Consider the following 15,712-nt stretch of genomic DNA (forward strand, 5'->3'; position numbering starts at 1 on the left):
TCCTTTTTTGACAAAGAAGGAGGGTGGTGGCCTAACAGCGTGTCATCGGGAGGCCCTCCAACTAACCCCAGAAGAGCCAGCAGCCTGATGATGTCACACAAGAAGATGGTGGCAGAGAACTGAACAGGAGCAAAAGAGAAGAGATTCTCAGAAGCACAACACTGGACCCGCTGGGTGGGTAAGTATATAAAATGTGCAGAACACAGCATTGGGTAAGCAGGGTTTAAAAAAATGAGGGAGGGGGCAGGGTGAAGATTTGCTTTAATCAATACATTCTCCCTCAGTCCAAATCTTTAAAAGCAGCTCTTAGCCTTGGAAGATGTGCTCTCTTAAAGTTAGGAGTTTTTATCTTTCTAGTATGTGCTGCTAAAATCATGCTGGTCACTGTTACCTAGATGTTCCTTATTATGAACATTAGTAATACACTTTGCAATGTTTGAGGTTACTAGGTCCAGTAGGGTAACCTTTCTAGTTTTGGCTTCTATAAACTGTACCTTAAAAATGTCTTGCAATAGGTTTATAAATTTCTGCCTGTTTCTGTTACTGTTTCAGCAGTGCCATTACTCCAGTCAACCTTAGGGTCGTTAAAGCGATACAAAACATACAATGTTTAATTGCCATCATCCCTCTATCAATGTGTAAAAATCACACCACTGTATTTAATCTAAAAAATTTTTTTATTTTAATTAAAATAGAATGTGATATGGAGCACCAATACATGGTGTGCCTCCATCCCTATATTAACATGTAACAAATATTCGTGCATTCACCCTGGGACTTTAAATGACTCGCATCAGGCACAGAAGTACTATATAGTAAATACACATGATTACAAATATTTTAATGATACTATTAGAAATTCCATCATGATAAAATCCAGTTAAAAAGATATTAGGCTAATTTGTAGTATATATCGTGTGGAACTATAAATTAATTCACAAGCATAATAATGTTATATATACATCCCAAATATGGATACATGATTGACAGTTTGCATTTAATAATTCATATATTCCACATACATACATGATTTTCAATTTGCATTTAAAAACTCAAGCACTTCGTGAATCTCTGTTCACTTCCCCAGGGCGAGTGCATTAACATTTGTTACGTAAAAAATCATCTGAGTACCTTATTTAATCATTGCTTTTCAGAGTTTACCTGACACTTCCCAGGTCTTTTCTGTCTTCAGGGAAAGTTCTGCGAGAGAAGTTTCTAGTATTCTGCTGGTGTATGAAACTGTGTCTGCATGTGCTGATTGGTGCTGTGCTGGTCACATAACATAAAAAAAGGCTTTCAGAATAGAGAATTATAATAAATAATTATTAGCAACAAGGTGTTTTAAAGCTTCATACAAATTTATATTTCAAAGCAAATATTTATAATATTTTTGCAATAATATGGTGTTGACTGACAATAGCTTTCACTTTGTTCACACTGTAAAGAGATCTGGAGGAGGTTCTGCCAATCACAGGGTTTGTTACACCCCTACAGCCTCTGTGTATGTGCTGGGCTTAGCAGGGAGGTGAAACCTCCATCAATCACTATCTTATACCCCCATAGTGTTCAACAATATGTGTACATGGAGGAGGATGGAGGGAGGGGGAGTGTCATTTACCACTTTGTATATGCCCACATGAGTGACTCTATAGACATGTGGGCTGCACAGGTAAGAAAAAGGAGGAAATTAACTGCTTTGACGGGTGCTGAAACTGGAGCATGCTCAGTAGATGTCAACAGCTGGTCTACACAATCCCATCTTCAGCAAGTGCAGAAAGTGAACAGCAGGATCAGCCAGGATTTTTTTCATCCTAGAGAAAACAAGTGCTCTAATGAATGTGTATGAACAAAATGTATGATAGCATGTATTATAGCATGTACAGTTTTTTTATGATTTGGATTTACTGACACTTTAAAATCCCCCATTATTAAGGTAATAATATATATAAAAATAAACAAAATTACCACTAGCCATGCCCTCTTAAAAAATGTATTTTACAAAACCGTATGCAAAAATTACAGGTATACCTATCCCCAATAAAAGAATCCTCCATACCTCCCCCCTAACTGAGAAGTCCCCATAATACACAATATTGACAAAGTGCCCACTGGACAAGCCTATATATTTGATTCAGCAAGAAAAGAGGGGTTAATATCCTTATTTACAAATCTGTTCAGGACTCACAAGGTAAAGTATTCAAAAATACAGCAATACACGTGTAATACAAAAGGATCCAAAATATATAAGATTCGCATTGTGGAGCAAAGTGGTTTGTGGCCTGTGTCAAATGATTTGGAGATCCAAAAATGAGTATGCATATCTTAAACAGTAAGTTGTATAACTGCAGATCCACTGCTTACTCATAAAGTAAATTCAATCGCCAAGGTTTTATTTCCAAGTATGTAAGATGAATATTGAGGTGTATTTCAGCAACTATTTACACATAATAGCTGGTACTAAATGAACCAGTTCTTGCTAGATCCAGGAACAGATGCTGTAAAATAAATCCTACTGGATATCGAAAAGCAAGAATTCACTGCGAGTGTCAAAAATCAGAATCCTTTTGGATGACTATGCTGGGTCACACAGATTGTTAAATTTTCTTGTATAGGCAAAAGGTTCCAGAGAAGTCCCAAAGGACAATGTTGATGTACAAAATCCACTTTTAAATGTACTTGGTGCACCCACATAGTAAGCATCTGGTGTCTGTAGCCACTATAACTTAAAGGGCAGCCATATGTCCTGCAACTCTTGCACAGTTTAAACCTCTGTGCAAGAGGTGCAGTACAGGTGCCAGCATAGACTAATTATCTGATCTTAGCTTTCCTAGAAGGTATCTGTTCATTTAAGCCAAACAGGCTTGAGAACACTTCCATTCTTCCATACTCCTAATTCTACTGTGTCCCACCCTTGGACTCCTTTAGTTCCGCTTGTGATGCTAGCTTGGAAACAACACCTCTATCCTGGATATCCGCCCACAGTTTGTCCACTTAAGTCGCTTCCTCAGTAGCAATGGTTCAAAAAAGAGCACTTCCTCACTCCCGACTGTCTGCTCTGTTGGCAATACAAAACCTTTTCCTGTTTCTAAATGGAATCCACTCTTGAGCTACCTGTTCTGATTGCTCAGTCATCCCTTTCACTGTCAAAGCTAGCTCTCCCCCCAAATCACTAACCTCAATTTTATAATAAGACAGTGCTTCTGTCATGTTTAGAGTTTCCTTTGGGTACATAGTGTAAGCGTTACTAGAACTGGAGGGAGGTGGGAGTTTTGAAAATTCTTATTGACTTTCCAAAGAACGTTTTTCTTTCACTAATTTGGCTTCCAGAAAGAGTTTATACATTTTTTGTTGATACATTCATACTTAACTTGGCCTAAAACATTTTTATATTGACAACGGTGCTAAATTTGTGGCATCTTGTAGTTGTGACAAAAAAGTATGTTAGTCTTCAATTTGATTATTGTTTTCTCACGGAGTCCCATTGAATCCAGGGACTAGGGTGTACATGGGGCTTAAACTTCTGGCCAAGTAATAATTAAGCCCCACTCCTCCTAGTGCTAAACTTAAAGTGACTTGGTCACTGTATTAAAGAAACCAAAACAAAACTTTCCCTACAAATGAAAGAGTGAATACTTATCTGTCCTGTCCAACGCCACCTATCTTTGCCTGTTTGAAGAACTAAGTTTATTCAGCATGCAACAGTTTTCAAGAGTGTTGAATGTCTGGTCCCCCTCTGCATGGTCACAGGTCCCAGGAGACTGCTGGACCAATTAGGAGGCACAGCACGACTCGCGCATGCGCAGTGTGCAGCAGGCTGTGAAGCTGCAACCTGTCACAGCCTGGTGCCCACAGTTAAGATTCCGGCGTCGTGGAGGAGAGAAGCGGAGAAGAGACGGCGCGGGTGAGCACATCGCTGGACCCCGGGACAGGTAAGTGTGTTTATTAAAAGTCAGCAGCTACAGTTTTTATAGCTGCTGACTTTTAATAAACACAAAAACGACTGGAACTCTACTTTAATACTACACTAGCCTGAGACAGACACCCCCAGAGGATAGGTGTGTCCATGATGGCTTGGGCTCACAGGAAGTGGCTTTGATGACTTTGGGTGCTGGATTGCAGAGCAGGGTGTCTGCAAGTCTGCAGGTAACTGAATATTTTTATTTTTACCACTGCTAAGCGGCTCCTTTTTATAGAAAATAACAAAGGTGAAGTTGGGCTTTAAACTAGACAAACTTGTCAAGTCATCCCTCTCTGACCTACCACAACTTACACTGTAGTGTCAATATGGTGAATTAAACAAGATGGCTAGAGGAGAACCTCAGAACTAAGCCAGGTCACATACTTTGTAGCTGGGGCTGGTCTTCTGATACTCTAGTAGACAGATGAATGAAAAAATTATATTTCCAAAAATGGAATTATATTGAATTCATACGCTTTAGTGAGTTATACTGTTATCTATACATTTCTAACTAGCAAAATATGTGTTATGTATAAGAATGAAACTGACCACTCTGACTTCTTTCAGCATTGTTTGCAAAGTCTTTTAGGTGTTTTCTATACTAAAGTTCCCCTGAGCTCTAGCTGAAAACAGTCAGTGAGTTGAACAGTGTTAATGTAAAAGAAAACCAGCAGTAACAACGACATAAAAGAACCTACAGTGTATTGCTGCTAAGTGCAATATTTTCACAGCTACATTATGAACAAGTTGATGACTTGTTCGTTTGCATTTCTTTAGTAGGGGGTTTTCAGCACATGCAGTAAACATTGTTAGATAGGACTAAAGGAAGGTAATAAAACAACACTAGAGTTAAAGCTGTGTTAAAAATATTGTATTCTGATAACTGTATGGAAAAAAATTATGAATAATATTCAATATGAATTCCTTTTCTTTTCACGTGGTCTTTTTCTAAATATGTTTCTCTATATTTATACTTTTCCAGCTAAAGTCACAATGACAAAGGCCAAGATAAACTATAGCATTGCCAGGAATGCTTGACCAGTTGTAACATATTATTTATTTATTTATTACAGGTACTTATATAGCACCATCAATTTATGCAGTGCTTTACATATACAGTATATTGTACATTCATATCAGTCCCTGCCCGCAAGGAGCTTACAATCTTAGGCCCCTAACTCACATTCATACATACACATATTAGGGCCAATTTAGACAGGATCCAATTAACCTACCAGCATGTTTTTGGAGGGTGGGAGGAAACTGGTGTACCTTGAGGAAACCCATGCAGGCAAAGGGAGAATATGCAAACTCCAGGCAGGTAATACCATGGTTGGCATTCGAACTGACAACCATAATGTTAATTTATACCAAGTGACCAATATAATAATCCAACAGAGTTATAGTTTGTTCTATCCCGTGTCAATTTTGATGGCCGCTTGGGTTTTCTTGTAATTGAAAAGCAAATCAGGACAGGTTTTTATTGCTGTTTTGGCTGAAGTTTGGCTTTGAGGAGAAAGGACATTTTTCTTTAATATTTATGAATAAATCATCTTTTAGTATCTGAAGGTAGCATGTGTGAATATGTGATGGTGGAATAACCTTTACACATAGCAAGATCCCCAAATAACCTGAGATGAAAGCTATATGTTGGTGAGTGATTCTGTCATTTTAAGCTATAAATATGTGTTTTTTTGCAGGGGTCAACAGCTACCCAGTCCGTGCTCCTGCAATCATGGCTTCTCGGATTGGATTACGAATGCAGCTGATGCGAGAGCAAGCTCATCAGGAAGAACAGAGAGAACGGATGCAGATACAACATCAGCAACATTTCATGCAGAGGCATCACCTTATGCCTTCCAATGCATCCCCTGCAATCAGCACACCCGACTCTTTTCAGGCACCACCACCTGTTCCTGTTGAGGTCCTACAGGTAATTTTGCCAGTGTGCCCAGAAAAAAAAAAAAAGCAGACGGTGGGCAAAAGATAAGCCACCATTATTGCCAGTGGTTTCCCAAAAACTGATCTTTCCCCCATTACTGACTTGTCTTGTTCTGCACTGCATCTGTTTGTTGAGGCGGTCATCTTGGTAGAGGCAGGGTTTTGCCTTCTCCATGTCTGAGCCTCAAGCAAGGAGAACAGTAAGCAGCACAGTGGTAACATCACCAAATCTCACTCTAAATCTTTTGAGACAAGCACTCAATACAATTATAAGGCTTTAGGTACAGGAGTATACTCACATACCAGGAAGTAGAACTATAGACAAAACCTTTTTTTTTTTTATTGTAGATAGAGTAAGGGGAGTTTTTTTATTATTCTGCTATCTGTGTCCCATTGAGCAGAGTTACCTTCACTTATTATCCCATAGTCAAAACAGGAAGCAAGAGGAAATCTCTGGAAATTAAGGGAATCCCTTCGGGTTGCCCAGGTCACCAGAACTAGTGTCCCTATTGGAAGATTTCCCCTTTTTACTTTTCTGCAGACAGCCCAAAATTTGGGATTTTCTTTTACTTTCAATGATAATGGTGAACAGGAAAATAGAGAGGGTGAACATCGCTAACGAGAGGACAGACAGCAATAAAAACCTAATAGGTATTTAATCCCTTGAGACCCTATCCAAAACTAAAAAAAAAAAAGTTTGCCTTTAGCAAAGAATTCCAGGCGAATGTAAATTTTTCAGGATAGTGCTTAGACACAATGAACACTTCTAGATGTTCCCTATAACATAGCAAATATTTATTTTTTAATAAGAGACCACGTTAAATCCTATGGGAACTATTTGGACTTCAGCAAAAAAAATAATATATGCAGAATGTTCCCAATTTTTGTGACTATTTCTAGAACTAAAACCTATACGTTAGGTCATATGTTACTAAGCAGATGGCAGCCAAGCAGTCTCTTTTTTTTCTCTCAAAAAGCTGTAATGGTCCGCAGTACATTTAAGTGCAATTTACAACTAATCTAATTCCTGTCACTGCACTGAGAAAACATGTTGGCTTGTGTAGAGGCCAAGTGATTACTACTCACTGCTTTATAGTGTTTGTATTAAAGGCCCTGGATGGCTTTTACTTAAAGACCGTTAAGGGAGAGGGGTATGCTGCAGACATAGAAGTGGGGACTTCTTGAGGAAAAGGATACAAGAGCACCTCCGTACACTGGGGCCCCTTTTACATGGGCCAGAATCCGCTTGCTTAGTGTGGGATCTCTCACTAAGCAGAACGGAGAAGGTTGACGACAGGTCTGTGTCCCTGGACAAGGGCACAGCCCACTCTGCTGTAAGGGTAATTGGATGTAAACGGACTAGCTGTCCATTTACACCAGAGAGCCCTCCAATCCGCCCAGACAGAAGACAAGGTAGCATTTCTGTTTGTTCTTAGCAGAACAAATCAGATTGGAGGTAGGAGGGTGTAAATGGAAAGAAGTTAATTTACATCTACCACTCCATAGAGGAGAATGGAGGGTCCAAACAGGTCTGCCTGAAAAAATGGACAGGCGGATAAGATTGGATCGATCATGTGAAAAGGGCCTAATGCTTATTAGAATATTGTTCTATAACATTCTAGAAAAACTTCAACATTGTAACATGCATCTTGGCACACCTGGAAAATAGGTATTGTTGTTTGCAACATCTCCAGTATCATTCACAACTTGTTCAAATGTTTATAACACTTGACATCTTTCTGTAACACTGGTATTCTTCAAGCTCCGTAACATGGCATTCGAGTTTTTGCATTTCTTATTACATTGCTCTGTGTGAGTATCTGCATATTGGCTTCTGTTTAGTAGGTGGCTGTATGGGGTGGGGCTAAAGTGGTTTGGCTTTCTGTAATGAATTCAATCCTGATAAGTATTGTAATTTCCTGTAAATTAAAGTGACTCATTCTGTCCTGTCCAGGCCATTTCTGGAGAAGCTTTTATCTTCTGCCACCTAGCATTGCATGCCAACATATTATTTCACTCATATAATTGCCATTCTCACACTTTTTTTTTTTTTTTTTTTTTTTTTTAATTTAAATATTTATTAAATTTTTCATATTAATACAAAAGTCCCAAAACAGGGAAAAAAATTCTCAATACAAATAAACATTTATAACATTTCTATCTTTCCCTTATTAAAAAAGAACTCTTTTCTTTCCCATCCCACTATCTCCCCTTCCCGCCCCTCATCCCCCCTCTTCCCTCTGCAGACTCCAATCCATTCTGATCTAATAAGGCTTATCCATTTTATTGTTAACCTTTTAGTTTATATTTTCTTATATTTCTCCTTCAATCTTGCTCTTTCCCACTTTTCCCATCTCCTAGAATACACTCCCATCCTATCTTCATGCATATGGTATGATTTTTCCATTCTACCAATCTGGTCCACTCTGTTAATCCAGTCTTCCTCCTTCGGTACCTCGGCTCTTCTCCAAAACTTGGGTATCAGCCCTTTCGCTGCATTCAAGAAGTACCAAATACCTGAATCTTTATGTTTATTTACAGATGTCTCTACCTTGTGTAGGAGACACATCGTTGGGTCTAACCCTATGTCAATTCCGGTTATTTCCCCAATCAGTTTAACTATTATCTTCCAAAAGGCCTGAATTTTCGGACATTCCCACCATATGTGAACCGCCGTGCCAATCTCTCCACATCCTCTCCAACACTTATTTGAGTTTTCCCCATTCATCTTATGCTCTACACTCGGTGTAATGTGCCATCGTGTCATACACTTGTAATTAACCTCAACCTCTCTCATACTAACATTATCGTGTATCAATCTAAACATCTTTCTTTGACTATCTTCGTCGAACTCAACTCCCATGTCCCTTTCCCATTTTGTAATAAAAGTTAACTTTGTGTTTATGTCTAATTCTGTGAGTATTCTATACACTTTTGAAATACCGTGTTTCCCATCACCTCGTGTCCCCAACAACCTTTCAAACATATTCCACTCCTGTTTTATTCTCAGGGGTTTCGGTAAATTTCCAATAAAACATTTCAATTGATGATACTTCCACTCATCTATTCTAATAAAAATATCTCCCTTCTTCTCTATTAAATCTTTAAGTGATCTCAGTTCCCCTTCCACCAAGACATCACTCAGTTGGGTGTCCTCCTTTCTAAACCATCTCCCTGATATCTTATTCTTTCCCGGGGGGAAATACTCAGTATTTGTAAGAGGCATTAATATAGAATTGAATTCCCATTTCATATTTTTGTGTAAAGTGTCCCATACCCTAAAAACATTTAATGTGTACATACTTGTGCTTTCTTTAATTCCCCTAAACTGTGTTGGGACCCATATCATCTGACTCAGTCTAGTGCCACTAAGATCATTTTCAATTGTTACCCAACTTTTTCCCTTATGGTTAAATGTCCAGTCATATATTCTTGCCAAAACCACTGCTTTATAATATCTCTTGACATCTGGTAGACCCATTCCCCCTTTCTCTTTAGTCCTACTCAATGTTTCATATGCTATTCTAGGTTTCTTATTCCTCCATATATATTTTGTTAACATTCTTTTCATTATCTTAAAGAAGGCCTCTGGGATTTTAATTGGTACCATTTGAAATCTATACAGTATTTTAGGCATAATTACCGTTTTGACCAGGTTTATACGTCCTATCCAGGCTGGGTTTCCTCCTTCTAATCTTTTTAAATCTTCCCTGATCTCATTTATCAAAGATATATAGTTTAATCTATACAAGTTCTTGAGTGAGGCAGTAAGCTTTATTCCTAGATACTTTATCTCTTTTTCTCTCCATATAAAGGGGAATTCTTTTTGTAGTTTTTCTTTTTCATTCTTTGATATATTAATATTCAGGATCTCTGTTTTCGTTGGATTAATTTTTAAGTTTGAAAGTTCACCGTACTCCTTCAGAATCTTCATTATATTTGGGAGAGTTATTCGAGGATTCCCCACATAGAACAATAAGTCGTCCGCAAAGGCCGCTACTCTATGTTCTGTGGATTCTATCTGTATTCCCTTTACCGATCCACTATTTCTTATTATTGACAACAGAGGTTCGAGTGACAATACATATAACAGAGGGGACAGTGGACAGCCCTGTCTTGTCCCATTAGACATTCCAATGGGTTCTGATCTCTCCCCGTTTACCGTGATGATTGCAGTAGGCTCACTATATAATTTGCTTATCCACTCTCGCATTCTATCGCCTATCCCCAGCACTTTTAAATTATCCATCATGAAGCCCCAGTCCACTCTATCGAATGCCTTCTCTGCGTCAATCGACAAGAGCACCACCGGGTCTTTCCCTTTTCTACTCTTCTGAATAAGCATCAGGGTTCTCAAGCCGTTATCTCTACCTTCTCTCCCTGGTACGAAGCCCACCTGATCTCCATGGATCCATTCAGGCATCAGATCCCTCAACCTGTTTGCTAACACCTTTGCATACAGTTTAGTGTCAGTGTTCAGTAATGAAATAGGTCTATAGCTGGAGCACTGAGATGGATCTTTTCCTTCCTTATGAATAAGTACCACATGGGCCTGCAGGGATTCTCTCCTCACCTCCGTCCCACCTCCCAGAGCATTCATATATTTCTCCAGCTTGGGTAGCAATACCTCACTGAATTTCTTATAGTACCTAACTGTATAACCATCCGGGCCTGGGCTTTTTCCCCCCCCTGTGCTTTTCAATGCTCTTTTAATTTCTTCCTGGGAGATTTCTGCATCTAGGGATTTCAACTGTACTTCACTTAGTTTTGGTAATCCCGCATTTTTTAAGTATGTCATCTTTTTTTTATTAATTTCCTCTTGGGCTTCTTTTAGAGGGCCTTGGGTACTGATATTATATAATTTCTTATAATACTCCGTAAACACTTTAATAATCTCTTTATTTGAGTGGACCAACTCCCCCTTTGAACTTTTTATCTTTTCTATGTAGTTCCTATTTTTCTTTTTATTCAAGGCTCTCATTAAATATCTTCCTGGTCTGTCTCCCCATCTATATCTTTCGTTCAAAACCCTGTTGTATACTCTTCTCTTCTCCTCCTCCATCAACCTCTCTAGCTCATCTTTTTTATCCACTAGCTTCTGTCTCGTATCTTTTGTTATTTTCTTCTTATGGATCTGCTCCAGTTCCAATATTTCTTTTAAGAGCCTACTGACCCTCTCTCTTCTTTCCTTTTTTTTCCTTGCACCTGCCGCGATCAAGATTCCTCTTATAAATACCTTGTGGCTTTCCCAAACTGTAGCTATCGATACTCCCTCTGTTTCGTTCTCCTTAAAATATACCTTAATCTCTTTCTCGATTTTTTGAACTATATCCTCATCCAGAAGAAGGGCCTCGTTTAACCTCCACCCCAATCCTCCAGTCCACCTTCCTCCCCATCTCATTTTCATCACAACCGGAGCATGATCCGAGAACGTCCTTGTTTCTATGTCGATTTTAACCAGATGATCTATCAGTTGGTGGTCTATTAAGATGTAGTCTAATCTCGAGTATATCTCGTGTGCATTCGAGAAGAAGGAATAGTCTCTGTCTTTCATATGCGTTATTCTCCAGGTGTCCACTAGTTGATATTCATGCATCGCTTTTTTCAAAGCTCTCAGAGACCTACTCCCCTCTCTTTGCACAGAAGAGGTATTATCCTTTTGTGGGTCCATACAGAAATTTAGGTCTCCAGCTACTATCAAACGCCCTTTTTTAAATTCCATTAATTTTTTTAACAGACCCTTCATATATATCTCCGGATTTTTATTAGGGCAGTATATATTGGCTAAAGTGCACTCAATCCCCTGAAGTTTACCTTTTAAGAATAAAAACCTCCCCTCCGGGTCGGTTCTTCTATCCTCCAGCTCAAATCTCATATTCTTTGCCAAACCTATTGCAACCCCTTTTGCTCTTTTAATTGGAGAATCTGCATAATACCATGTTGGATAGTATTTGGATCTCAGTTTTACATTTGCCTCTATCTCAAAGTGTGTCTCCTGTAAAAATACCACTGACGTCGCCCTATGATGTAACTCATTAAACAACCTAAATCTCTTCCCTGGGCAACTCAGCCCGTTCACATTATATGTTATAAACTGTATTTCTTCCATCGTTCCCAATTGGCTCCATCTCTCTTCCTGATTGCCTTTTCCTCTTTATCTCTTCTGTCTTGCAGAGTATTGACCCCGTACCTCCTCCCCTCCCTCCCTCCCCTTCCTCCCTCCCACCCAGCTTCCATCCCTCCCAACTTCCCTCCCCTCCCTCCCACCCCCCCCCCTCTTTTTAGGCCTACTATTTGCCTACTAATCATTTGTGGAAATACAATCCACCTTTGATTTAATCTCAGGGCAAAAAAAGTAAAGAACTCCACCCATGGACAACTTTTCCCCCTTCTCCAACCTCCCCTTCAACCCCTAACTCCTCCCTGAATATCTCAATAATAGTGGTTAGGAGACGGTTGGGAGATGGCCGAAAAAAGACAGGAGGGAGAGAGAGAGACAAAAAAAAAAAAAAAAAAAAAAAAAAAAAAAAAAAAAAAAAAAAACCCACATTATCTCTCTCCCTCTCCCCCTCCCCCCCCTCCCCCCGCCTCCTCCCTCCAACAGGCTGCCAGCGCTCCTTTCCTTTTATTCTAATTTCCCAGTGTTCTTCTTCCCAACCAGGGATCTCCAGTCTTTGTAGTTTAAGTCTATCACAGAAATACTGCAAATCTTCTGGGAACCTGAGATATGCTGTAGTTCCATTTCTCCACCCTATTAGGCACTCAGGGGTCCCCCATCTATATTGGACGTTCTGTTCTTTCAATCTTTCCAATAGAGGTCTAAGGATTCTCCTTCTCCACAGAGTCTCTGATGACAAATCCGCATATATCTGTATTTCTTTTCCTTCGAACATGATTACTGATTTTCCCTTAATCCTTTTCCAAATTTTATCTTTATCTAGGAAGTCACAAAATTTAACAAGTATATCTCTTGGCCTTTCCTTTCCCGAATTTCCTTGGAATTTTCCTTGTCTGAAGATTCCTTCCATTTTAATCCTTTCCATATCAGTATTGTCCATTATGGAGTTTAATATTTTACAGACCACCTCTTGCAAATTTTCTCCTTTTGAATTCTCTGGGACTCCTCGTATCCTAATGTTTCTCCTCCTATTCCTATTTTCTTGTATCTCAGTCTTATAGCGCAGTTTTTCTTGGGCTTTCCCTATATTGGTTATTTCTTTTTCTAATTCAGAGATAATTTGGGATTGTTTTTTAACTTTTTCCTCCGTTTCTTCCACTCTCACCAAGAGATGTCCCAGATCATTTCGAATATTTACAATTTCTTGTTTTATTGTTTTTTCCAGACCTTTAAACATTTCTGCCATTTCCTTTTTATTTGGTATTTGTAACTCTGTCTCCATCACTGTATTAGCTGATGTTTGTTGGCTACTAATGTCAAGGCCTAATGATAGTCTAGGGCTACATTCCAGACTTAGGTCTACTTCTCCTTTTCCACTATTACCCTGAGATCTTTCTGGAGTTATGTTTCCCTGGGAGGTATATTTTTTAATGGTACCGGTCTGAGTCCCTTTAGGCCCACTTCCTTTTGCATTTTTATTTTTCATTCTTCTATGAATCTTATTCTTCTTTATAGGCTCGGGGTTATGGAGAGACTGTTATTAATAAACGAATCGCACCTTATCCACTCACTTGGTTTTCACACTTTTCTTTCGTTTACCCTCTTCTCTTTTCCACTCCTTTACATTCCCCTGTCAGGGGGGGTCCCCTTTTTACTCTCATACACTTCTTCCTCTAAACAGTTTACAACAGGGGACCATACTTATCAAGTGTCAACCAAAGTCACTCACCCTCCTCGTGTCACTCTTCCTCTCGTGACCCGGCTAGGAGCTCTCTTCCACTGTTGTTCGGCTGGGCAGTGTGTACATTTAGGGGGCTCCCAAGTGTATCATCCGCCTTTGTCTCTCCAATCCCCAGTGCCTCTCCTCCTTCACAGGCAGGGCTCCAAGCAGTGGGCCAGTCAGCAGGACGCCGGACAGTGGGCCACTAAGTATGACTCCATATAGTTGACCAGCAGTCAAGTCTTCGGCTAATAAGCCGGCAAACAGATCTCCGGGTAGGGACCGACCACCAGGACTCCGAGCTCTGGGTTTAGCATACAGAGCTGCAAACCGTGGGCTAGCTAGCAGGGCACCGGATAGTCAGCCGGCAAACAATGGTCCGAGTATTGGACCGGCAACAGGGCTCCAATTAGTGAGCCTGTAAGTCGGGCAGCTGCTCTCCTTCCGCACCAAACACCGGCCGGCTTCCTGGTCTCCCAGCGGTGCTTAGCGGCTGACCACGTGGCCACACCGCTCCTCCACGTCTCACAGAAGCCAGACACGCCTTCACCATCGAGCACCGCAGCCGAACCCCTTCTCCCAGATCAGCTCTCCCACAGCGCTTCAGTCTATCCAAAGGGGACCACCATGCTGCAGTAAATTTTCCCACTATGCTTCCCCGTTACAGGTAGGGGTTTGGGGAGGTCGGGTGGAGGAGCTTGTCCGAGAGCTCCTACATCGGGCTCTCCTCAGCCGCCATGGTTAGGCTCCGCCCTCCACTCCATACTAAACAGGAGCTGTGCCATTCTCACACTTGACAACAATTATTTTCATACCACAGTAGCAATACAGATCTTGGCATTCTCTTCTGTCAAATTCTGAATCTCAGGGACGCTTTTAATACTGCTCTGCTACATGGGAATATTAACCTGCTGAAAGGTTCTGTTGGTTTGAATGGAGGTCCCCAAGGACATCTGCAGCTTGTTGTTATCCTATAGACAAGTTTACATAGTTACATAGTCAGGTTGAAAAAGACATCTAGTTCAACCAATGAAAACAAACAAAAATAGCCCCCATATATAGTACATAATACTGTACCCACAACCTTATTACCTTATGAACACTCTGACTACCTACAGTTACAGTTAAGCCTCATTTACACCATATGTGCAGAAAAACTGATGGAAACTGATGCACAGATTTCACTTGCAGAGACATCAGTTTTCATGAACACTGCAATGAGTTTTATACATGTTGCAGATTCCTGCACACAAAAAATCTGCATGTGATACTAGTGTTGTGGTGTGAACAGGTCACATAGAGAACAATTGATTAAGTTGTGCCCTTGCAGATAGTATGCAACAATTCTGACATCTCTGCACTATGGTGTGAACGAGCCCTTAATTTTAGATTACCTTGAGTAGTTTGCATACTGTGCTTGTTTTTTATTATAGATCACCCATCTACTCTCTGTTCCTTAACCTTTTCTGTGGGGAAAGAAAGAAAAAATAAATATATATATATATAGAGTCAGGTCCATAAATATTGGGACATCAACACAATTCTAACATTTTTGGCTCTATACACCACCACAATGGATTTGAAATGAAACAAACAAGATGTGCTTTAACTGCAGACTGTCAGCTTTAATTTGAGGGTATTTACATCCAAATCAGGTGAACGGTGTAGGAATTACAATGGTTTGCATATGTGCATCCCACTTGTTAAGGGACCAAAAGTAATGGGACAATTGGCTTCTCAGCTGTTCCATGGCCAGGTGTGTGTTATTTCCTCATTATCCCAATTACAATGAGCAGATAAAAGGTCCAGAGTTCATTTCAAGTGTGCTATTTGCATTTGGAATCTGTTGCTGTCAACTCTCAAGATGAGATCCAAAGAGCTGTCACTATCAATGAAGCAAGCCATCATTAGGCTGAAAAAACAAAACAAACCCATCAGAGAGATAGCAAAAACATTAGGCGTGGCCAAAACAACT

The 15,712-nt window shown here is 39.9% G+C and overlaps 1 protein-coding gene across 1 annotated transcript in view; it reads left to right on the forward strand.

The window, feature by feature from the left end:
* TFEB (transcription factor EB) overlaps positions 1-15,712 on the forward strand; it is an 85,487-nt gene that overhangs the window by 47,719 nt on the left and 22,056 nt on the right. The window contains exon 2 of the mRNA XM_089681171.1: positions 5,659-5,891. Coding sequence (XP_089537297.1) covers positions 5,694-5,891 — 198 coding nt within the window. The 5' untranslated portion in view covers positions 5,659-5,693. The remainder of the gene's footprint in view (positions 1-5,658; positions 5,892-15,712) is intronic.

Source organism: Staurois parvus, unplaced genomic scaffold (genome assembly GCF_062004578.1).
Source record: "Staurois parvus isolate SC_StPar_1 unplaced genomic scaffold, SC_StPar_1.0 ptg000261l, whole genome shotgun sequence".
Classification (NCBI taxonomy): domain Eukaryota; kingdom Metazoa; phylum Chordata; class Amphibia; order Anura; family Ranidae; genus Staurois; species Staurois parvus.